At 44.4% G+C, this 25,450-nt stretch overlaps 1 protein-coding gene across 4 annotated transcripts; it reads right to left on the minus strand.

The window, feature by feature from the left end:
- Positions 1-674: 674 nt before the first annotated feature.
- EPHX1 (epoxide hydrolase 1) lies at positions 675-24,733 on the minus strand. Of its 4 annotated transcripts, none has more exons than XM_035111437.3 (9): positions 24,573-24,733; positions 16,468-16,655; positions 14,555-14,735; positions 13,103-13,330; positions 11,422-11,551; positions 10,770-10,984; positions 8,370-8,478; positions 6,520-6,645; positions 675-4,529 (listed from the first exon to the last, which is right to left on the minus strand). In XM_035111437.3, exons 2-9 carry the CDS (start codon positions 16,648-16,650, stop codon positions 4,295-4,297), a joined length of 1,407 nt encoding a protein of 468 aa, XP_034967328.1. In that variant the 5' UTR covers positions 16,651-16,655; positions 24,573-24,733; the 3' UTR covers positions 675-4,294. The 4 variants fall into 4 exon arrangements, with proteins under 4 accessions (XP_034967328.1, XP_034967329.1, XP_088522768.1 ...); XM_035111438.3 differs by having other exon boundaries at positions 4,111-4,529; positions 24,601-24,733; XM_088666642.1 differs by having other exon boundaries at positions 4,111-4,529; positions 24,134-24,733.
- Between the last annotated feature and the right edge of the window lie 717 nt (positions 24,734-25,450).

Consider the following 25,450-nt stretch of genomic DNA (forward strand, 5'->3'; position numbering starts at 1 on the left):
CTGTCCCTAGACAAATTAATTTGATAAGAGGAGTGCCAGGGCAGTGTATAGCCATAGTGCTATGCACTTTTTTCGTTGCAGCAAGCAACTGAGACAGTGATAACATGGTTGTGCGAATATGTGAACAGGAAAGGAACACAGTGTCCTTGTAGCACAGGCAGCATTTAAATGGGAAGGTCAATATTCTAAAATGGGGAATCTACCACTGACCTCTTTTGGAGAGAGCAGCCCTTTGCAAGGGGATGGAATGTTAATGAGGAGCTGGCGGCTAAGCCTGAACATACAGGCTAATGGATGCAGCTCTCAAATGGATAGAGAGAGTTGGCTCTAATTAGGTATGAAAAGGTTAGGGGGGGAGGAACCCTCAGTGATTAATAGGAGCAGGGGACAATATGTACATATTTTAGGTGAGTTCCTCGCTTCATATCTCCGTTTTGGTTATGCTGCTTTAAAAGGGCACCATTTTCAGAAGATGGCAGTTTGGACGTTTTCCGAAAATCTGGCTCTATTAAAAAAGGAGCTCATCAACTTGTAGTTGCCTAATCATATCTTCTTCTCAAAGCCATGGCTTTTAAAAAAACTGGAGTATGCCTGTTACTCATCTGTGCAACTGTGGGACTTTTAAGTAGAACAAAAGCCCTGTTCAGAGTAGAATGAAAAACCGGCTCAGGCTGGAAAACAATAAAGATTTATTTTGACCTTGCACTAACCTGTGCGTGAGCATGGCTAATAGTGTCGAAAGCCACTGAGATACCAAGCAGAAGGAACAAGGTTGCATTCCCCAGGTCCTCCTTTCTATAAGTGTAATCCATCAGAGTAAGAAGCTGGGTCCTGAACCCAGACTGGAATGGATCCAGATAATGTTTCATCCAGGAATGCCTGCAGTTCTGCCATGACCTGCTAAGTCACCACCCCCTAAAAGGCGGGTATTTGTGGTTACAATCCATTGGGTCCAGAGCCAGCTTTCTCAGTAGCAGCAGCACCACACAATGAAGTGTTCACCATGCCCAGGACCTACCTGGTCAACTCCAACCTCCCACCCCCTGCTCAGAAATGATGGGCCAGGCAATCACAGCAGGTCTCTTGCCTCCAGAGGCTTCCCCTGCTCCCAGAAGTGTGAGACTAAATTCCACCAGGTCAGTCCCCACCTCTTCTGCCCATCTGGGATTCATTGCTACAGGCAGGTAGATGGTCAATGTAAGCAGCTGAAGACTTAACAATGGCAGGTCCGAAAGATAGAAATAAAGACCTTTTCATTATCTCCTCAGAAAACAATGATGAACAACTGAAGGCGAGAGATGGGGAGGGTGCTGAATTCTGGCATTGCATGGGGCACCCCTGAAAATTTAAAGCCCAAAGTCTGTCACCGCTCCAGAATAAGCAAGTAAGCATAAAACATTGCAAGGCACCTATCAAATGCTAGCTGTTACTCCTCTCCATTTGTCAGCAGCTCAAGTGCTGATCCCTACTGCCAAACCTTCGGATATCAAATGGAAGTGTGGAGTATCAACACACCTGGAGAATATTTACCATCAACATTTGCACAGGGCCATTTTGGAAGTGGAAATTAATTCCAGCTCTTCGAAACCCTGAGAAACTAGAGGAAAACGTGGCATCTTACGATGTATTTCCCAAATTCTCATATTTAGGTTGGTCTGTTTAGTCTGGGATAGCTCAGGTGGTAAGGGCACGAGACTCTTAATCTCAGGGTCATGGGTTAGAGCCCCATATTGGATGAAAGATTCCTAAATTGCATGGGGTCGGACCAGATGACCCTCATGGTCCCTTCCAACCCTATAAGTCTGTGATTCGGTCTCTTGAACTGTGACAAGTGCACAAGACTTTTGAAATGGCCTGAAAGAGATAAATTCTAGGTAAGGAACTTCTTGGCTCGCCTGTGGGACAGAACATGAATAATACCTTTAGTTGTCTCCAGTTACACAGCATAGCAGCTGCCAAGGCATCTGAAGTCTTTGTATGCAAAGGCAGCTTTCTTGGTAGTATTTATTCTCACCTCCCAAGACTCCCCCCCTCCCTATCAAAGATTGTTAGCACAAGAGCACAGTGGTGTGTGCAGTCGCTTTCCCGCAATCCCCTTTCCCTGGGCCGGGCCCCTGAAATGGGGCTGCTGCAGGAGGCAAGACACGAAATATTTCTGCACTAAAGAGTGGAAAACAAGGTATGGCAAACATCACTTAGTGAACTTCCTTCCCACTTATTTTGTCTGTATCGTGACAGATCAGTCTACCGGGGAACATTAATTTAAATTACTGTACAGCTATGTTCCCTTGTTGTAACAGATGCTGGTGTGCACAAGGAACCTTCTGGCGAGTGACTTCATGCCCTGAAATAGGAGACCACACGTGGGGGATGAAGATGCAGGAGGACAAATGAATGTCACTCAGAAAGCCAAGGAACAAAAAGGTGCAGATAAATAATGCAGGCAGAGCAGCCTGTGGCCTCCAGAGCCGGTTGCTTCGGCAATTTCTAAGCTAAGTGTTAGGAACATAGGAAGCGGCCTCCTAGCAAGTCAGACCACTGGTCCATCTAGCTCAGCACTATCTACAATGCCTGGTAGGATGTCCCCTACCAGGGTTTCAGGCAAGGGTCATTCCCAATCCTAGCTGGAGATGCTGGGAATTGAGCATGGGACCATAACATGCAAAGTAAATGCTTAACCACTGAGCTATTGCCCTTCCCCATTGAGGTGGAAGAAGAACCGGCCTTGAGATATAAACTAGACATAGAAAGCTGCCTTACATGTAGGGCTGGGGGAGAAATGTGATTCCATTTGCATTTAAAGGTGAACCTGCTTAAATTTGCACTTTCTGAAACAGTACATGAACTGCAACACAGCCACCTTTCGAAATTCAAAATTATCCAGTCAAGAAACATGCAGAAAAATGCATGCCCTGGGATAAAATGCACAAAAAGGTAAAGGTAAAGGGACCCCTGACTAATTATTATTATTATTAATTATTTATACCCCGCCCATCTGACTGGGTTTCCCCAGCCACTCTGGGCGGCTTCCAACAGAAAAATAAAATAAAATAATCGATTCAACATTAAAAGCATCCCTAAACAGGGCTGCCTTCAGATGTCTTCTAAAAATCTGGTAGCTGTTTTTCTCTTAGACATCTGATGGGAGGGCGTCCAGTTGTGACTGACTCTGGGGTTGCAGCGCTCATCTCGCGTTATTGGTCAAGGGAGCTGGCGTACAGCTTCCAGGTCATGTGGCCAGCATAACAAAGCCGCTTCTGACGAACCAGAGCAGTGCACGGAAACGCCATTTACCTTCCCGCTTGGAGCGGTACCTATTTATCTACTTGCACTTTGATGTGCTTTCGAACTGCTAGGTTGGCAGGAGCTGGGACCGAGGAACGGGAGCTCACTCCATTGCGGGGATTCGAACCGCCGACCTTCTGATCAGCAAGCTCTACACTCTGTGGCTTAACCCACAGCGCCACCTGCATCCCATTAAAATGCACATAAAAAAGCATATATTAGTGAAAATTACATACATACAATTAGTGAAAATTTGGGGAGACTGCTCTGCAAAAAATGTGTACGTGGGGCAAAATAGCATACAAACGTGTATATTAGGAGAAATTCACGCTAAAATGCTGATTCATTTCCATGAAGACTTAAAAAGAAAATGCAAAATGGTGTGGAAATGTAGGGAAGTGAATTTAAGATTGGATAAAAACACAGAACCTGAAATTGACAGATTCACCCAACAGTTATCTCATTTAACCCACATTTTACCAGCTTCTCTGCAAAAACCTATGTGGGGTCTTAGTACTCACAGTATCCTTTTCTAAGTGGGCAATGACTGACTGTTCTAGGACCTTTCCTGGTATCAATGTCAAGTTGACTGGTTGGTAGTTACCTGGTTCTACTCCCCCCCCCCCCTTTTTGAAGTTGGAGACAACATTTGCCCATCTCCAGTTTGTAAGGACCTCACTTGTTCTCCAAGAATTATCAAAGATTATAGAAATTGCCATGTGCGTGGATGGTGATATAGCAATAGTAACCATTTGAATGAAAGACATCCTAATTCACTCTTCACGCTTCTGGGCACTACGCTATATAAACTCATCACAAGGTCAGTTTGAATGTGCCTCAATTCAATTTTTATCTAGCCACGTGGGAAGAGAAACAGTGCTACAAAAAAAGAAAAAAAGAAAAAAAAACAGGAACTTCAGCAAAAGCTACCCTAAATGCAAAGCATTTTTACCATTTTTTAATCTCAATTACTTCGTAAGCGTGGGGGGAAGGTTCCCTACAGTGGTGATTACAACAGCCCACAACCCAACTTCTTGGCGAAGTTGCCCTTTTCTACTTTTCCCACAAACTGCAAAATATCTTCTGCAAGGAGCTCTGGTTCCTCAAAAGCCGCAAAATGTCCACCTCTGGCCATGTAGCTGAAGGAAACGATGTTCGCATACTTCTGTTGAAGCCATGACTGGGGCATATGCAGGACTTCATATGGAAATGAAGCAATTCCTGCAGGGACTTGCACAGAGAGCCTGCAAGAGAACCAAGAGGGAAAACATGTTACTCTGTTCCTCGCAGTGAAGGGACTTCTCCAACAAGGACTCCAAACCACAGGCAAAACAGGGAGAAGTAAGCCCCACCGAGCTCAACAGGTTCTGCACCCAGGTAGACATGCTGTGGCAGGACAAGCTTTGCTTTCACTCCAGAAATAAAGCAGTGGAAGAAACTCTGGGGGAGATGCTGCTGAGTCAGTGGAAGACTTTGTGCAACATAGGCTTAGCACCCATTCTGAGGCTTTCTGAAATGCCTTGCACTAGCACATATCTTAAGCTCCTGCGCTAGTAGACCTTGCTCCAGAAGCATATGTAAAAGGCTCCAGCGAGCAGAGCAGCTCCGTCAAGCTGGCCCTCAGAAGATAAAAGGCAAGGACAGAACACAGTTGTGAAGTTGGAACTAACTCAGGGATGGGAAACAGGGAGCTGAAGGTCTGGAGAGGAACCACAAATCATATTTCACTGCCCTAAGCATCCCAATCACATTTGCCGGTGGGCCTCTGTTGCTTTCCTAAATTCCCAACAAAGCAGATTGCTGCAGCTTGCCCAAAAGGAGAGGTGCAGGGAGCCTGGCACAGGGCGTGGCAGCAGAAGCACTGGTTTCTCTCTGCTGCCACGTGCAAGTGAAATGACTGAATGAGCTTGCCTGAGAAAAGTACAAGGACATAGCTTCCTTGGCCCTGCTGCAAATCCACATGAGTCCTACAGCCTGCAAATGCATTTAGGACATTTGTATATCATTATTGCTGACACTTAAATGTCTGGTTGTGGATTTCACAAGTCACCAGGAATACCTTTGTGTACACTTTCTGTCTAAACTTGGCACATGTATGCAGGGGCGTACCCAGGATCAAAACTGGGGGGGGGGGCAAGGCAAGGCATGGTCGTTCAGAGCCGGGGCCAAGGCACGGGAGGGGAGGGGCCATGAAGTGGGAATGTGGGCAGGGCTACAGGGCCCGCGGCGGCTGCAACGGCCGCCTTGTGCTTCTTGAGGAACCTGGCAGCTGCAGACCTCAAAGTCAGGGGCCCAGGAAGGGAGGGATGGCGCCCACCCCACACACACCCTGCCCCAGAACTGCACCCCCAAAGTTGCACAGAATTAACTTCCTAGTTGGCAATGCATTGCATCTGCAAGGACACCCCCCCACACACACACCTCGCCCGCGCCCTCCACTCCCCGTCCCTGAAAAGTGCCCGCCCCCCGGGGGGACGACACTCCTGGCCACCCCACAACCAACCCATCCCTTCCTCCCTGCCTCCCCACCCCACCCAAGGGACCAAGCCGGGGGTGGGGTGGGGTGTCCACCACCCGGCGAATGCGGTCCCTCCTGCGACTGCCTTCGCCCGCCCGTCCCCTTCAGTGAGCCCGGCTGGGAGGAGGAAGAGGAGCTGCCTGTGTTTTACCTCCACAGCGCAGGGGCTCTGGCTCGCCTTCAGCCACCGCACGACATCGCTGGCTGCCACCTCTCAGGCAGGGTCCGTGCCAGCCTGACCTAGAGATGTTTGCCCCTGTGCCCTCCTACAGATGCCCTGCCCTCAAGCTGCGCCCCTTCCCCTTCCTGCAGCCTCTGCCTGGACTCGGGGCCTGATCCTGCCAGGCTCTCCTCCTCCTCTTGCTCTACCCCCCCCAACGACTCCTCGCTCCGTCCCTGCACCAGAATCCGGCTCCTCTCTGGGGAAACTTGCCAGGCCACTGCCCGCTGCTCCTCTGCTCTCCTCGGTGGGGGGCAGGAAAGTGCAGCTGCTCTTGAGTCCCCCTGGCTGGCCCCGTTTCCTGCCTCTCTGAGCATCGGAGCTCATCGGTTTGGCCTTCTAGGGGGGCAGCTGCCCCCCTGCCCTGCGCTGGGTACGCCCATGCATGTATGGTATCTGAGTAAATATGAAAAACTGTAAAATGACACAGGGCAGCTAAATGTGTGTGCGCGCGGTATGAAAAGAGCTCTCTAAAATAGGCAGAGGAATCTCATACTTCTCATGCTTCTGGGTGCCAATTCCTTTCCCCATATTCTCTTTGTAAAAACGCATTGAGGAGACTATGCATCCAGATACCCAGTAGATCATGATGTTTGTGAGAAGATCATCCAGTGTGAACTTCCTGAAAAATACAATCCAGAAACAGCCACATCAGAACTCATCAACTATGTTCCATCGTCAACATCTGCAGTCTTTTTTCATGCTTAGCCTAAGCTGGCACATTGGTACCAAAATCTGGAGCCGTTAAAGATTAAGGTCATTATTATTATATTCTTTAGATTACATGTCCTATCCCTCTCAAGTGCTCTGTGCAGGTTACAACTCCCAAGACTACAACTCCCATCAGTCTTAGCCAGCATGGTTGGGAAATGCTGGTGTAAGATCTCAGTTAACATATCAACATTTGGTTCAGAAATGTTATCTCCAGCTATTTCCTAAATTTAGCTTGAGTCTCTGGGATATTGTTGGAATACATTCTTCCTTCCATTTATCCTGACTCTATTTTTCCCTTGTTGCTTTTTTTTTTTAAGGAGGCAACAAAATGATAATCTAGTAAATCAAGCCCTTTCTTTGTTGACTCTGTGGGAACAGGGACAGAATATGGACAGCAAACCCCTCAAGCACTTCACATTTATATAATATACCCATTTATAGAATTGCTTAAAAAAAAGAAAAAGAAAGAAAGAAGGCGGCTCAGTTATTTTGCTAAAACCCTGTTATAAATGAGTTAAAGCACACAGATCCACTCCCTTTCAACAGAATTTATTGTAAGGGAAGTTCCCAGAGGATTATGTCCAATTTAGATAATCCACTGCTAGGGCCTCAACATGTTCAGCTGTCCAGGCAGTCAGGAGATGTGAAGCTGACTGTGGCATAAGAGAAGCATGTAGAGCAGCTAATTTGCTGGCCATAGGACTTTGTTATAAAGACTAAGTTAAGGCTTCATTCCTCTCAGAAAGGGGTCTAAGCCATTTTTAATCTGCAGGACGCCACCACAAAACAACCCCAAGTTAGATTGTGGGGCAAACTGGTATTCTCCTTGCAAATTCTTGTTCGGCATAGGAAGGCTGCCACCTTCACAAATGTTTCTCCTGTCCAAAGGGGTGTGTTTGCACAATGCTCATACATGCACGGTGACACTAGATGTCAGCAAGGACATGCAATAACACGTGCTCTTCTTCTGAGTTTTCTGACTGAGCTGCATTTCAAACCTTCAAAGCAGGTGAAGAACTGGGCACTACAAGCTAACTTCAAAATCATCTGCAGCATTTGATTTCTTAAATTCAGCAACACTGCAGTCCAGTGCCTCCCTGCTCAGTCAGACTTAACTGCAAACCAAGTTGCGCTGGCATTAAGCAGCTCTGAACGTGCACTACAAAGGCACAACATAAACACTTAAAATGAATAGACTGTGGTAAGTTGTGTTACATTTGGTTCTCTGAGCCTGCCAACACGACTGAAAGCAAACACGGCTGGACAGAGACAGGATGGGGCAGCAGAACAGGGAGGAGTGTTGCTTCCAGGTTCACAATGCTGTTGTAGATGAAGCTGAGGATCTCACGGAGGAGGTGGGAAGAAGGAAAACAGGGGACAGTCCAAACAGAAGAAGAACGTAGATAGACGGGGGAGTATGGGGGCTACAGGGGAAGATGTTTATACCTCTCTGCTCCCATGATGATTCAGCCCTCTGGTTGGAAAGAAGACCAAGAAGAGTGTCAGCTAAGCATCCAACACAAGAGGCGATTGTGATACTAATCTGAGAATAGTGCAGATAGGTAAACAAGCATCAAAGGTAAATAGGCATCTGTAAACCTAGAGAGAGGGGCAGGGAGAAATGACACCCACTTTTCTAGTCCTCCATCTTCTAGATCTCGAAAGGCAGGATTGGTCCATGTAGAAAACTTCTCCAAGATGTATGCAGCCAAGCCCACAGGAGAGTCATTCAAGCCACAGCCTAAACAAGAATGAAAACCAAGGGTTCGCTTTCATCCAACATATTTTCAGCTAACTTCTCTCCCCCCCCCCCGGCCCCCAAATAAACACAAGACTCCAGCTGTCTGAAGCAGCTGCTGATTGACAAGACACTAAATAAAGAGACACTTGGCAAGTTGATCTGTAGGATGAATTATGTACCAACAGTATTAACAGCCTTACAGAATAAACAAACAAGCTGAAACAGCTTTGAGGATTTTGTTTTTTAAGTTATAAAGGGAAAACTGAAGCTTAAACCAGCAGTAGGATAAAGATTTGGTAACAGAGAAGGCCCGGGCCTTAGTGGTAGAGCATTTGCTATGAATGCAGGAAGTCTAAGGGTCAATCCCCAACTATTTTGAGGTTGGACTGGGACAGACACACATCTGAAATCCTGGAGAGCCACTGCCAGTCAGTGTAGACACTTCTGAGCTAGATGGACCAGTGACATGATACAGGGTAAGGCTATGTTCCTTTGGAGGCCAGGCAAGGCCAGAATCTTTTCTTACGTTGCCCGCCTCTCTCATTGGTGATAGCAGCTCCCACAGGTGGGAGAGCAGCACAGTGGAGCCTGACCATTATCCCACCATGCTAGCTCTGATTTGTCCTGGTCACTGTGGATTACCCATGAAAGAATCCTACTAAAATGCTCGACCCAACACAGCTTTCCAATACAATCAGTGGTGTGACCAGGGCAAATGCAGACATCATTTGTGAAAAGAATCAGATATGCAAGCCCTAATATCGCATAGAAACCAACGGCACTTTCAAAACTGTTCTTGATAAAGGCTGTGCGGGTGTTTCTTGCATCAGCTTGTTTAAAACCAGCTTCGACAGGACCCTTTAAATCCAAATGTAAAGTCCACCGTGGAGTTCGCCAACAAATAAATAAATCTTCTTTTTGGATGGTGCCATTTTGGGCACATTTACCGTAGACACTTTGGGCAGTCTGAGTTTTTAAACACCTTCATTGCACCTACTGTATCAAGACACCAGTGTGTGTCATCCCTGTTTTCACCTGTTAACATTATTACCATTTCATTATTTATTAAATTTGTGTACCACCCTTCATCCGAAGATCACAAAGCGGTTCAGAACATATCTACACTGACATCATATGGCAATCTTTTGCCACAGCATAACATGGAGTCCTTTACGAAGCTCTCTGTAGCACCTCTTATTACCATGCCATTGATTCCTTCTGCCTATACTCTTAACCATAACATTAAAAGTAGGTAGCACTTTTGGATGCTTTCCCTAGACTGGGTGGTGGCGGCAGTGGCAGTGGGAGAGAAACCAACCGCAGGCTTAATCTGCCCCTGTCGACATTATCAACTTTTAATCAAGGTGCGCTCCCTCACTCACTCCAGTCTATCCTTCACCCAGGCAAGCAAGAGTCATTATCAGTAGCTGCAGAACACATTTGAGCTAGACAAAAATGATCAAGGAAGATAAACGAAGAGGGGAAGGGGGTGTGACCTTGGTGTTTGGCCTGGGAGAGTCCTTAGGGCCAGAAAGAGAGGCCTGGTGCTTGCAAAAGACCCTTGGGTCTGGGGTTCTCCACCTTTGCTACATATAGAAACAAACAACGTATGTACAGACTAGATTTAACCATGCTTTTGAGTTCTCTTGAACTAGATCAGTATATGCCATTTCTGCAGCAATGCAGTAATACAGCATGCCAAATAGGGAAATTATTTCAGTGTAGTGCTATTGTCACTCAGCCCTATAATTTAATCTGCATATATCTGAATGCATGATCCATTTTTTCTTAATTCATTTTTTTCCAATCAGGTTATAAAAAAGATAATTTTAAACAGAGGCACTTAAAAGTCTAGAGACCTAATCACGACAATACAGTCAAGCTAATTCACTTGCGTATCTAGGTGAAAACCCATTAATCAAATTTGACTGTTTTCCCCCAGGCATTGTCAGCTCATCCAAAAGCTCCATGTATAAAGAGGCAACATTTAAATTGAGTAAAATATGCCAATGGTTCAGTGAAAGCTAACTAGTCCTCCAGAACAGCTCAACTAAGAGCCAGAGGAGATAAAAGTGTGGGATATTTGTAAATGAATAAATAAAACATTACAAAAGCACCATTGAGCCTCCAAAAGCAAGAATGACCCTGGCAGTGCTGCTCTTGGAACTTCTCACCACTCGGGAAAGTGGGTAGCATGGAACAGTACAACTCTGAAAGCAAAAGTTTATTAGCTGATCAAAGATAAATTGACTACTTGGAAGGACAAGCAAGTTTTTTTAAAAGCCTTTTACCAGCAGTGTCAGGCTTCGTAGCATGTAGGTGAAAGTAGCCACCTTCCGCTAGCATCCTGTAGAGCACTTTTGTCTTAAAAGGAAACATCCGCTGGACATCCACTTCTTCAAAACCAAAGAGTCCTGGCAAATACCGTCCCAAGGTAATTGAAAGAAGTTGCTTGAAATGCAGGGTAGTCACTGTTGCCATGTTTAAGTGAACACCTTTCACGTGGCTAAAATAATTTAGAAAAGTTAGATAAGTAATCCACAAAAATGTTTCTTTTTAACTCCACAGATTTATGACTTACCTGGAATTCAGATGGCACCCTGTTGCTGTTTCAAACAAACATATAGGCCAAGCCCACTGGAGAAGAAACAAGCAGCTCCCATTAAGAAGCCAGAATCTTGGGAGTCTCAGGACACACTCATGACTCTAGGAAAGTAGTTGTGCAATTCCAGCACATTTGGTTCCTACAGTCTAGCTGGCAGGGTGCTCGAGTCACAGGGCTTGCTCCCCCCCCCCCGGGGCATGTGGCTGATGGGGGACATCATATGGCAAATGATTCAATCTAAATAAGGATGGACATGCCTCATTTTCATAAGTAGCCAATATGCTGCTTAAATAATAAATCTGTTTTGCATTTCGCCTGTCAAGAAGATGAACACTCACCTTGGAGCTATCTGAGCCAGATTGGTACTGATCAACGAGCCCCAATCCCCTCCTTGGGTATAGAATTCCTGGAAGCCCAGCCTGAGCATCAGCTTATAGAAGACACGGGCAGCACACACAGAATTAAAGCCTATAGAGGGGGGAGGAAAGTTATCAAGTAGAACTGCTTTTCGCCCCATCCCAAGTGCAAACACAATCTGTGCAATACTAATTTCTAGCTAGATTTAAGGCTGCCACAGGAATTTTATCCCCAGTCACACTGAGCATTTATTTACTACTTCAAGTAAAAGAGCAGAGACAACGCAACTTTCTGATCCACACCTTGCCAGAAAAGCCAATAGCCTTTACACTCAGTTTGCACAACTCGTCATGAGTTTCTGGAGTAAAGTGTGCAGTTTGGTCCTCTGTCAGAGTTCTTTCCCTACTCCTGTGTTATTTCCCCCTTTAAGCGGAGATGCCAAGGACCAAATGTGGGACCTTCTCCAGGAAAATCACTGTGATGCCCGTGCTCTCAGTCTAACCTTCATCACAGAACTATAACGAGGACAAAAAATAGCAGCCTTACTGCCCTGAAAAACAGCAGGATACAAAGGGGAGACGAATCACCACTTGTGCACAGAAGCCTCTCCCTGCAATGTCCCCACCCCTCCTGTACATGGGGGCTCCTCTCAGACTGCAGCATGCTGAGCAATGGTAAAACAAGGGTCCCAGTTGTGCAGAGGCTTCTGATCACCTTCAGTTGGATGCAGTGAGAGGCCCCTTTCTGAATGTTTGCATTGAACAAGAAAAGGGCAGCAGGAGGAGGGCAGGGCATTGCGGGTGGGACAAGCATGCACTGCCCAGCTACACATCTAGACTGAATGCCTGGATGGGGCTAGGGTGCCAAAGCACAAATAAAGCTACCTTATGTGTACAGCTTTAGTATTTGTAACTCCCTGTCCCCAGCAAGTACATTTGAGTGTTTCAGGTATATTTGCCTAGACAGACATCTACTGCTCTATTTGAAACAGCACAGGTGCAGAGCGGAGGTCAAAACAATCTTGGGAATGGCTATGGCTCCATTGTAGAGCAGTCAACTCCCAGTGTGTGCAGGTAGAGCTGGGAGAAATTCCTACGGTATGTGAAATCCTGGAGAGCCACTGCCAGCCAGTGGTCACCAGCATGGTGCTCATTGGTGCCCATGAACCTAGAGAGAGAGGTCTGCCCTGCCACCTAAGGTAACCATGAAATCCCTTCCTTGCCCCTGATGAAGCTAGGATTGAAAGAAGCATTCTGTCATAGACGACAGGATAGACCAGGCACCCCCAAACTCGGCCCTCCATATGTTTTGGGACTACAATTCCCATCATCCCTGACCAATGGTCCTGATAGCTAGGGATGATGGGAGTTGTAGTCCCAAAACATCTGGAGGGCCGAGTTTGGGGGTGCCTGGGATAGACTATGTTGTGCACTTGGTTGCAGTGTGTGTGTGTGTGTGTGTGTGTGAGTGGGTGTGTGTTTTAAGCACAGCAGTTCCTACTGTTAATAAATGTGCCCCAAAATGTTGTCAACCCCTGTCACAATCAATCCTGAGCTACATGGTCTGATTCAGTACAAAGCAGCTTCCTCTGTTCCTATGAATTAACAAAGGTAAGTGCTGTACACGTACCACGTCAAGATCCTTCAAAATAATGCAGCGTACCTTGCTTGTGAGGTGCCTCGGAGAAGCCGTAGCCAGGGATGGAAGGGCAGATTATTTCGAAAACATGCTCGCTACTCAGGCCATGGTTCCCTGGATCCATCAGGAGGGGGATTATTTTGTAAAATTCATAGACTGAGCCAGGCCAGCCGTGGACCATTAATAATGGCTTTGCAGACTGGCCTTCAGGCACATGGGAAGGTTTTACATGAAGAAAATGGACATCGATTCCTATGGAAAATATAAAAACACATAAAAACTTTAGAATACTCATTAAAACAGATTAGGTGGGCATAAACATATACTAAATGTAGCATTAGTCACTAGCATAACATCATTAAATGGTTTTGTGAATTAGATTTGCTACAGGGAGGGTGCTCTGGAGAGTGCTGGTTTGCTTGCCTTGTGATTTTCTGTTTAGTAGGAAGCCAGTCTTAACTGTGCTCACCGAGTTGGTCCTTTGAAATTCCAGGGACCAACACATTTGCCAATTTCCTCATCTGATCACTGAATCACATGTCAATAAAAGAGAGACTTTGGTTTTATAACCCAGTAACTTGTGTGTGCTGCTTCCTAGCATAACTGGGAACCCAGGATCAAAAAATAGTTATGAGCGCTTTGACTCAGCTGCTAGACGCCAGATTGATGAGCTGAATGTAGTAGTAGTCGTCACTAGCTTCACTTAAAAAAACACCACCCCACACGTAGCCTAATTCAGGGGTTGCTAACAAGGCTGCTGCAAGCATACAGATGCCCTCAGGTGCCCATTCTACTGTAGCTAATAAAAAAGGTTGTGATGTGTGCTTGGTTGTGATGGGGGAGGGGAGGGGCTGGTATCCATGACAGTTTCTCTAGTTTGCTAGTGTGCCTATGGGCCTCAAATGGTTGCTAACTCCTGGCATAAATCTATCCAAGATTACCAGAGAGACTACCTCTGTCACATTATGACTGTGAGCATACAACTGGCCACTACTGGATCAGGCATAATACAAGAGGCTGCTGCAAAAAGAGATTCCCCTATGTTCAGCAGCTCAAGTTGTGAACGGATCGGAGATCTACAATCACAGCAGCAGGTCGAAAGTGTCCAGTGCAGTAACCCTGCACTGCTTCCACTCCAATGTTGCTGTACTTTTGGTGTAGGGAAGACTGACGTTCTCTCTAGAGAAGACCCATCTGAATTTCAGACTTGAAAGGTGCTATCACTGAAAAACAAATGTTCTTCTCTGTGGATCCTAGAATTCAAAGACTTCAAAGCCAAATTGGGAAGTCAAATTTTATTTAATGTCACATGACTTTAAATTTTATTTACTATATTGTTGTAAATATATAAAAAATACAGAATAAGAAAACAATACAGTCAAAGCAATCTTACTTTAACAAACTCATGGACAAGCAAACTGATTTCATGCTGAAAACCCATGCAACACAAGGCAAGATCAAAGATTGGCTACAAACCTTCAATCTTTGTTTTGAACTGTGGGAATTTGTTGAGAACTTCCACTTGCTTCTTCCAGTTGAACTGATTCCTCCAATAAGCGACAACCTTCTTAAGATAATTTGAATTAAACCCATATTGAAAGCGACTATCCTCTAATGGCTCGGCAAATCTCACCTCATCAAGTCTTCTATGTAAATACTAGAACCCCACAAATGTGTGGGAGGGAAAAAGAAGAATGAGGAAATGAAAAGAGGAAGAACTGAAAACTCACATGAGAGTTATATGCAAAAGTTAAAATACTTTTTCCCCCCTCAAATCACATCCACACCACATATTTAAAGCACATGGCTTTCCCCAAAGAATTATGGGAAATGTAGTTCACCCCCACAGAGCTACTATTCCAAGCACTCTTAAAACAATGTTTTCCTCCCTTTTCTTGCTGTGACTGGTGTCTTTCTGGTAGTTTTGCCTTGGTATAACACAGCTTTGTGTAAAACCTACACAAGGCCGCTCTATGCAATATTTCTGTGGTGTGGGATGAACATCCATTTCACACTTGTTCTGCACCACCCACATGTGCAATTCAGGTTGCGCTTCTATTGAGAATACTGAACTTTCATACTACTTCCACTGCAAAAACAACTCTTCTGACAATGCATTAAGTTCTTTTGTGAATGCTCCACAGAATGTAGGTATCATGAACCTCAACTGGTTAGTTCACATAGAGCAGCAAGCGGCATTTAAAGAGAGAGGGAGGCTGTACACTCTCTCTGCGCTGTTTGTAACACAGGAATACTCTTCTGCTAAAAGAGGGGAAGTCACAAACATTAACTTCCCACCAACACTCATTTTGCCCTATTGTGTGAACCCTTTTATCTAACCTTTCTTCCCCCCATTCAATGGAGGCAGTGCATTTCCCACTCTCCTGATAGGCTATAGAGTAGCTTTATGTGGGTTTGTGCAAGTATGGCACAAAGAGAGAGAAAGAGAAAGAAATTTGGGGCACGATTTGACCGATCACACAGCAGTGCTCTTAGAACCAGCTGGTTCCATTTGCCTGAAACAAACAAGAGAAAGTCACAGCCATTAGGTTGAAGCTGGACTTTAAAAATCAAAGGCTCCCTCCCCTGAGAACTGAGCACAGGGCCAACACAGCAGCAGATGTTAAAGACAGCTAAAATTAGATTCCGCTCTGTGTGCATTGTACCCTTCTGAATTTCATTGTTTTAAAGCTATTATCAGTGATGTGTGATACAGAAAATAGCCCAGGTTGGGTTGATTAACGCAAACAGACAACTACAACACGTTATTGTATTGTTCTCTGTTAACAGCACAGGCAACAGGAGGGTCATATCCAGATTAGTATGATACAGCCGTGACCTCTGAACAAAACTGCTTGTAAAAATTACTGCCTGAGAGAAAATAACTTATTTGTGCAGCAAGCCTACATTTCAACATGTATCATATTTTCTATACATAAATAGTTCTTGGCTTGATTTATAAATCAATGGAAACTGATGCAACTCAGTTGAATGCTTTAAGCACATTTTATACATTTAAATTATCCAAGTTAAAATTAAGGAGGTAGTAGAGCTGGTTACAAATGTAATTCTAAAGGAACTAAGATTTATGTTGCAATTTTAACCGAGCACATTTACTTGGCTATAAGTCAGAGATTTTCAAACTTTTCATGTTATTGACACACTTTTTAGACATGCATCATTTTGTGACACAGTAATTCAGTTTTTCAGCCCCGGAAGGAGTGCGGGAAGCATTTGCGTGACACACCTACACACTGCAGCCGACACACTAACATGTCGCAACACACAGTTTGGAAAGCTCTGCTATAAATGGTACTGAAGCATTTTTAACAAACTGTGGTTGAGATTATGCTGCTGCCCTAGAATATCCTGCTAGAGAGTCTTCTTACATTTATCTCGCTGTCTGATGTTTCCACCTTGAAAGGATATATAGCTACATCTTCTTCAGAGTCAGGCTTCTGTCCTTTGCCCCACCATCCATCTCCCATAGATAATTTGTCCTCTTTCTTCTTGGTCAGAAACAGGTAAATGATTGCTCCCATGACAACAGCCAACAGTATTTCAAACAACATCTTGACTGCAAAAGAATCACCACAATTATGGCATTAAATGACATTTTGGTACTGGTACCTTCCCCCCTCCCCCCCCAAAAAAATGTTAAAAGTGTGGCAGTTACTTTAACAACTTCATGGTGAGTACCAGCACTTTTTTTTGAAGCAGCAGCAGTGGTGGCACTGGTTGTGTGCATGCTTTTTCTCTAGAATGCTTATATTTTAGGACCAGAATAAAAACAGTCTTTGGGCTGTTTTTATAAAACATTATGTATTTTCTTTAAACTGTATGACATAATACACCAATCAGACATCACTTCATAGTAGCTCTCCTCAAGGGTTAATAATGCAAGGTGGTCCTGTTGGACCTAGAGCAATTTTTTGACTCCACCTATTTTCTGTTGTTGTCCTACCAGTCCTTTCCTCCTGTTTCTTCTTAAAGTTATTTCCATGCGGACTGTCACTAAGATGCAATAAATCTTAAGACAAGAGTCTTTTTTGTTGATGCATAATTCATAACAGTTGCTTCAATTTGGGTCACAGGAGCTCAAAGGCGATATAAGCCTTATTCTTTTTTTTGCCGGGGGGGGGGGACTCCCTCCCTCAGTTACCCTTTCCTACAGAGCACACACAGCATTGCAAGCTGAGCCTCCTTGAAGTCCTGGTGTAATTAGCCTCTCAATATGGGTTCTCAGGCAAGGAACTGACCTTTTTTAAAAAAATGTGTCTAAAAGTGTGAGATCTCTGTAGAGAGAGCTACATGTTGTACACTGTCCCATTAGGACATAAATATGGAATTCAGTTGGGTGCTTGTGCTCTTAAAAACGAGAAAGGCTGCCTTGTGTATATCCCCCTGCCCCATGAATATCTTATTTACCCCCAGAGCGATTTCAAAGCATTGAATTAACTCTGTGAAACAACAGCAACAAGGCTCCATCCAGCCCACGAGAGACTATGCAGCAGAATGTGTTATAAACATGCTTTTTTGGGGGAAATAATTAATAATCCCCTGGGTGGCGAGGGCCTTTGAAATGTGTTGTTCATTAACACATTAGCCCCACCCCCACATTTCTCATATTTAAAAAGTTTCTCAAAATAGTTAAATATTAAGGAGAACCATTCTTTCCATAGGGGGTAACGTTGAGGCACATAGCTTTTTTTTAAAAAATGAACTCAATAGAATGGTTCAGTATTTTAAAAATATTATTACATTTATACAGTATCCTGCCTTTTCTCCAAAGAATTATCAAGGTGGAATACATGGGTCCCCTCCTCCCTGATTCTTCCTCATAGCAACCCTGTGAGGTAGGTTAGGGTGAGAGGCAGACTGGTCCAAAGCGCACTGAGTGGGGGGCTACGCAACACTGTCTCTCTCTGTCTGTCTCTTTAAATGCTCATTCAATGAATATGTGAATGTAGCTAGTATTATTACAGTATGTTAAAACAAAGCTATGTGTGTTCAAAAATAAATTAAGCCATATAGACTCTTGGGTTTTGGTTTTCCTTTTCTGGTGCATAATCCTGAATGCATGAGCAGTTCCTCAATAAACTTCCATCTGGAAACACTCCAGGTTTCCTATTTAATCTGTAGCTACCACTAAGCTAGTTTGTGTGGTCCCTCCAAACCAGGATCAAACCATGGGAATGCATAAGCACAAGGCTCACTCACATAATGTCACGATCCACCGTTACACCTGAATGGAACTATACAACTTGGGTGCTATGGCTGGGATTCTTGCATTGCAGGAGGTTGGACTAGATGACCCTTGGGTCCATTGCAACTCTAAGATTCTATGAACTACATAGATTTGCTATAGACACTTTGTTTTTTACAATGCTCGCAGGACAGCCATGGCTCCTCATATGAGCTGTGGTGCGAAGTGTTCTGTACTGCCTTTGGAATCCATATTGCCGAATGAAACTTCACATGTCACTCACACCTTTTCCACATTAAAACTATGAGCAACAATCCTCAATGCTTAAGTCTTAAAGGCAACTGTAATCACTAAATATCTGGGGCACAATCCAGCCAAAGTTAGCATTGCACAATCAGTTGGACACCAAAGTGCTTAACTTTGGCTGGATCTCATTTTATTTCATAATAAAAACCTCAAGGCAGTTAACACTGAGCTTCCAGTGACAGGCCTGGATCCAGAAGCACCCCCAAACTGCAAACCTGCTCCTTCTGAGAGAGTGCAACCTCATCTAGGGTAGGAAATGGACCAGTTTCTCAGACACTGGAGTTACTCACCCACAATGCGTCAATCTTGACAAGATTCAAGCTCAGCTTGATTTCCCTCATCCATTTCACCACTATGTCCAGGCAGTGGCCCAGGCACTGCATGGCCTGATTCAGATGTTATAGAGAACTAGAACTGAGTGTCATCAGCATACTAATGACACCTCATTTCAAAACTCCTAATGACCACTCCCAACAACTTCATGTAGGTATTAAATAGCACTGAAGATAAGATAGACACCTGCAGCACCCCACAGCTTAGCTGCCAGGGAGCCAAAAGGCAGTCTCTGGACTTGATCCTGAAGGTAGGATTAGAACAACTGTAATACAGTGCCCCCAATTTCCATTCACCAGAGCTGGCCCAGGAGAATACCATAGTAAATGATATCAAATGCTAACGAGAGAAGCAGGAGCAGGTTTGCACTCTCCAAGAATGCCTGCAGTTGCCCCACCGTGGCCCCCTCCACTACCTTCCCCAAAAAGGGGGTATTGGCAACTGGTCAATAGCTCTTCCAATTGTCCTTATTCTCATGTGAAGACAAACTCTGGGTAAATCAAGAGAAGAAAGCCTATTGTATGCAGTTGACAGCAAGGGAAACAAATGAAAGCCGTCATGTTCTCTCTCCATAATGGAACACTAGGGGATCTGCCAAAGCAAATATGCAACAGAAACACTTCAATGTAGCTGGCAATAGCACCAATACTTTAATGTAATGGGATTTAAAGGAAGAATTTCTAAATATTTATCCATAACCACAATGAAGTAATTATCTTAGAAGCAGTAGCTAGAAAGGGGGGGAAAGTTTCCCCATTTGGCTCCCCCCCCCCAACAGTGATGCATGCTTTCATACCGAAATAATGAATGCCTAGTTATATATTGATCAGCTTTGCACATAACAACTGTAAATCTATTATGTACAAGTATTCAAACAGCAAAAAAGTGTTATGAACCAATTGTTAAATCAAAACAGCTCTGATATTTAAAGGCATCATGCCAGGAGACTATTCAATGAATGGAAAGTGTGTGTCTAACAGTGCTTCCCAATAGCTGAAGGCATCTCCCCTCTCCGTTACTGAATTATCTGGAGCATTTGATGGGTAAAAAAAGAGCGATTCGGTCAGCTAACAGGTCAAAATAATAGTAAAGTTGAGGTGCTAGACTTGTTCTTGGAGGTAGCAATGGCTTGGATGTGGGCCAATAAATTGAAGCTGAACCCTGAAAAGACTGTGGTATTATGTGCTCCAAGCTTTTGAGTCCAGGAGGTGAGGAGTCAGTCTGTTCTGAACATGGGTGCACTTCCCTGGAAGAAGCAGATTTGTAGCTTGGGAGTACTCCTGTAATGATTACGGTATGCTATTACATTTTGATTCTGCTCCTCCCTCAAAGAGCTCAGACCAATGCATATAGTCCCACTCCCCCCACCCCACCCCACACCGCACCATTATCTTCACAAGAACCATGTGAAGTAGATGAAGCCAGGAAGGTGGGACTGGCCCAATGTCCTATAAAAAGCCCTGAAATCTCAGCATCTGGGATGCTCCTGGCAGACCTATTTTTTGGGGGTGGGGATTAATCAGGATAGGGATTTCAGCATATGGATAGGCTCCCCCGCCCCCGCCCCATCCCTATGATTCCTGAAGCTGCTAATTCCCCCTGCCTGCCGCTGCCTGCCCAGGAACTGCTGTTTGCTCCTGGAGCGATTTTTCTCAGGATCATGGCAAGGGAGCAGGGCTGTGTGTGTTAAACTCCTCTCATGTTTGCAATCCTAATTGCGCTCTCTACTATACAATAAAATCCCCTGGCATTGGCTGGCTTCTAGCTGAGTTCCTCTGTTCCATGTTATAGCCAAACCATTTACTCAAAGCTCTCATACATTTTCACATGTTTAGGATGTCGGACATGTTTAGAAGCAGTGGTCAGGGAAGTCATATCAAAATGCTTGAGGAATCCAGCCCCTAATATGAGCATCCTCTGGATGTGGAGTAGAAAAAGTATTTGGAAAACAGACCCAGGAATGGAAAGAGAAGAAATTTCCACTTTAGATATCTAATAAAAAGCATTCAACCTGGTCTATGTGGCTTGTGGAGCTTTAATTAAAATTATCTGGGCAGAGGGAAATTATCAGGAACTGTTCAACCCAAGAGCTTTAAGAGAAGAAGGGTGGGAATCACCTTCAATATTAATTAAGCAGAGACAAAATCTCTTTGGAGAGAGGATACGGGTAAATGGGTTCTATTTTTATTTTCTGACAAATCTTTTTGCAATTCTTAATGTACCTGACACAATTTGCCACCTGCTAGGGAGCAATGGTGTCATTCTTGTCTTTTTTGTGTGAACCAAGTTTAGGGCAGGGACCAAAAAACCTTTATGATCCACAGATTAATGCTTCTTCCTCAATCACCCCAGCTGCTCAGAATCTCCAGAATTTCTAAACTGTATTTTGAAACTATGGGAGACTATGGGAGACTACAGGAGAGGAAGAGAGGAAGAAAGTCAGTGGTTACAAGGGATGAACATGGGCAAACACAGTTGCATGTATAGCAGAAAGGGTTAAACTTCTTCCAGTGGATGATGTCACCAGGAAGGGGCAGCTTTGTTTGTAATATGTAAAGTACTTAGAAAAATCGGATCTGCCTCAGCTCTATTAATAATACAGCATGTATTTAGCCTTTATTTCATAGAAGACACTGTTGAGCAACATATCCTCATAGCACACCTTTAATGTCCCTACTATTCCATCAATATCACCTTTCCAAGACAGGTAAACCATGTGTCCTTTAAAAATTAATCACAGTGTCATACTGCTCGATAGCCCCAGACAAGCTACAGAAGTCTGGCAATGGTAACCCTCAGAGGCTATTTTCATGTAGTAATAAGAAAAATCTGACTGAATGGACAACATTTCTCCTCCTCCCCAACCCCCCACATCCCTTTTTTAGATCCTAGCCACCAGATACGTAAGTATTCCTTCCTACATTTTACCAAAAGCTTTCAGTATTCACTTGCCTCTTGTGTATGTTTTTTTAAAATGTTAACTATTGAAGTCTACTATAAATAATGCAAAACAAGTATATTAGTAATGGAACAATAATAATTTATAGATTAGCAATTGTCTTCACAACTAAACCTGGGAGAGAGGAGAGCCAGAAGAGACAGTATTAAAGTTTTATGAGTTAATTTGGTATTAAAAGTAGCATAAGTCAAGATTTGTATTAATGTCTTGATTAAGCAACATTCTCCCACAGAGAAAAGTCTTAACTTTCTCTCACAGACATTTCTCCAGAGTATGCAACTTTGTCCCGAAGACATTGCTCCACTTATAAAACATGCATGGTCAATCTGGGCCAATAGTGAAAGACTTCACTGTTGCCATCCTCCATACATATGGACTGACTAAATGCAAGCCAAGAAAACAGTCCATGAATACATCCAGGGAGTAATTCACCTAACACTGCAAAGTAACAAGCTTGGTGGTAGGGCAACCCTGTACAGTTGCACCCCAAATTTCATCATAATACTGTACAGAATATCAGGATGTACCCAAAAGAAAGACAGGAGAAAGTGACCGATTACTAACAATATCCACATTATATTTTAATTGCATCCCTATGGAGAAAAAAATGTCAAGACTCAAGCTGAGTTCCAGTAAACTAAACTAAACTAAACCCAAAGATTTTGTGCATTATTTAGCCTCGTCCTTTTCAGCCAGCTCAGTTAGGCAACAAAATCCAGTCACTAGACACTGAATGTATTTTCCTCTCATTCAGCAAGCATGTTAAGGGCGGTAGGGGGAATCAAGTTGAAATAGGATAACAAGATTCCCTGGGCTTTTCCCTACAACCCACTGTTGGTAAATACGCCTGCAGGAAAGTTATCTAAAAAAAAGATTAGAAGGAGAAACTGCAGACAATACTTCAGTAAACACCAAAAAAAAGCTGGCAAGTAAAACAAGCAAGCTACAATAAATACTACCATAGCAAAGCACATCTTGGACATAAACTTCAATTCTAATCAAAACCAGGCTTAGAAAGACATCTGAGGAACTACAGTTGGCAACATTCCACATTGTTAGCAAAACCGCTGCTGAGTGATCAGTTCTTGCTTTGGGAGGATGGGAAGGGACTCTGATGTCCCCTTATCTTTATTAACTTCAAATTCTCCTCTTACAAAGAGCAAAGGAGTACAAATTCAGTGGTCTCTTGGCTGCTGATAGTAGATTGCAGTAAGTCACCCAATCTGCCCCTCTGCCCAACAAAAGTTGGAAGGATGGCATCAGAGCAGACTTCTTCAAACCTAAGCTCAGCCTTCAGGGAATAGTTTGGAAACCTTACTGAGTTATAATATTAAAAAACCACACTACAAAAACCTTCAGTGTGCAGTAGCTTGCTAGCAGGATATTTTGAAAATGCAAAGCACTACTAGCAAAGGAAGGGATATCCATATACACTGTGTTCCATAGCAACTCTGGCTGCCACTTCTGCTTGGGATAATGGGCCTCTTCTTCATATATAGAAGATCCCTGCAAATCGACTCTTCTCACTACTGCAGAGTGATAAAAACACAAGGCACTCTTTTCTGAACTCCCCACATAATGGCCAAGGTTACAGTGGCATGGCAGACATCCAAGGGCAGTAAACATGCAGTTTTGTAACTTAATCTACACACAATAGAGAAAGGAACAGGATTAATCGCAACAAAAACACCATATTCTTTGCTCTCTCACTACACCCCCAGCAATTTCCAGAAAGTTCTAAAAGAACATGGATTTAACTTGGATTACCTTCTCTTTAACCCTCACAGTAGAAATCCAAGCAGAAAAGAACAAGAGAAAAACCACACACATGTAGTCAGTCTTGTGGAGGTTAAACGGCAGTTCCAAACTTCATGTCTGGGTAATTTCAATTGACAACTAAACCACAACAGGTTCCTGAGCTGCAAAATATTCTGAATTAGTGACTTCCAGATGATATTAAAGTTCTCTCTATGGTGGTTAATTTGTGACACATGTGCAAATCAGCAATCCTTGCAAACGCCCCTTTTTGTAAGGCCTGATGCACAGTCCACTTGCAACTGAAATCCTTAGACAGAACCAGGAATCCCAATGCCCTTCAATCTAAAGGACTCCTCCTTTGGTTGTTTCTTGGGTTATTTGATGTTGGGCTATACTTTACAGACCTACATTGTGTACTTGCAAAAAACCAGTATCCTTTAAAAGTTCAAACCTTAAATAAATAGCATACAAACCACAGTAACATATCACATACCAAGTGGCAGCAGTGTAGCCCAGTTCACCTGTCAGGGATTCTCTAGTTGCACCTACCCTGTATTGCAAATACTGCATTGGACTGGGGAGGACTTAGACTAGAGATGTTCAAAGGGCTATAATTCTATAATTCTGCGATTCTTTTTTTTTAAAAAAAAAACTCCGAAAGCAACCCTCAGTTTGACGAGTTTCCCAGGGAACCCACAATGGGATGCTTCACTTGTGGGCATTAATGTGTTTCTCCCGGGATCTTCGACAGGAACCGCCACACACAACAAGTTCCCCGTCCTGCCTAAGCAAGCAGCTTCAGCCCTTTTCAGACGTGACGTGACGTGACACTAAAAAGCGCCTCTGCTCGCGCCTTGTGTGAATGTTGTCGATGCGGGGAAAGCCGCAGAATACCGGCAAGCCGCCGAGTGTGCATGTAGGATTTACATTACCGTTATCAGCCAAATGAATAAACCTCACGTGTAACAAAAACGCCTCAGAAAGAGCCTCTCTCGAAGTTCCCCCGCGTAGTCCTGCCTGGCCCTCCGCCGTTTACAAGAGCCAAAGAGGCGAGGCGGCCTTTCTTTCCACAGGCTCCGCCGGCGGCGCTGCAGCCGCCCTCTCGCATTGCCCGTTCGGATTAAGGCCGCGGGGGGGGGTCGAGGAACTCGGTCGGCAACAGAGGATTCTGGGAGGTGTAGTTCTTTGGGGGCCTCCATGTAACGGTATGTGTGTGGGGGGGTGCTCCACCTGGGCTTTCAAAACCTTCTTCATCCTGCTGCCCGAGAAACGTTATGGCCGGCGACGGGGGAAGGTAGCTGCTCGGAGCACCGCAGAGATGGAAACCAAGGTCGTAACGTGTCGTTCTGCGAAAGTTTTGCGTTGCGTTGGGTTGGACAGCAGCTTCAAGACCCGGGATGGGTTTGTTTTCGCTGCGGCGTGTAGCCTAACGTGCTTCAAAGGCTCTGAAGGCTTATTATTATCTTTTGGCTCCCGCTTCTGGATTAGGACGCGCAACATGACAAATCCACCACTGCCCACACCAATTTGAAGCACGTGACCTCCCCCCCCCGAAATAATAATCCTGGGAACTGTAGAGTTTGACAGTTCTGTGAGGACTAAACTGCAGTCCCCAGGATTTATTAGGGGAAGTCAAGTGCTTTAAATGCACTTTAAAGGTGTGCCGTGGGTGTGACCACATAGTGAAGCGATGTGTGCCTTAGGCTGTGTACACATTGGTGTTTACTCTTGAATCTGTAGAGTTGGAAGAGAGCACGAGGATCATCCAACCCCTGCATTGCAGGAACCTTTCACCTAACATGGGGCTCGA

The sequence above is a fragment of the Zootoca vivipara genome, chromosome 3 (genome assembly GCF_965207765.1).
Source record: "Zootoca vivipara chromosome 3, rZooViv2.hap1.1, whole genome shotgun sequence".
Taxonomy (NCBI): Eukaryota; Metazoa; Chordata; class Lepidosauria; order Squamata; family Lacertidae; genus Zootoca; species Zootoca vivipara.

What these genes read in the sequence shown, in the direction of transcription:
- EPHX1 (XM_035111437.3), bottom strand. Translation starts at nt 16,650, where the DNA reads ATGTTGTTTGAAATACTGTTGGCTGTTGTCATGGGAGCAATCATTTAC. An exon ending in CATCAGACAGCGAGATAAAT is followed by an intron (nt 14,736 to 16,467) that starts GTAAGAAGACTC and finishes GTGGGGTTCTAG; the next exon opens with TATTTACATAGAAGACTTGA. An exon ending in TACGAAGCCTGACACTGCTG is followed by an intron (nt 8,479 to 10,769) that starts GTAAAAGGCTTT and finishes ATTCTTGTTTAG; the next exon opens with GCTGTGGCTTGAATGACTCT.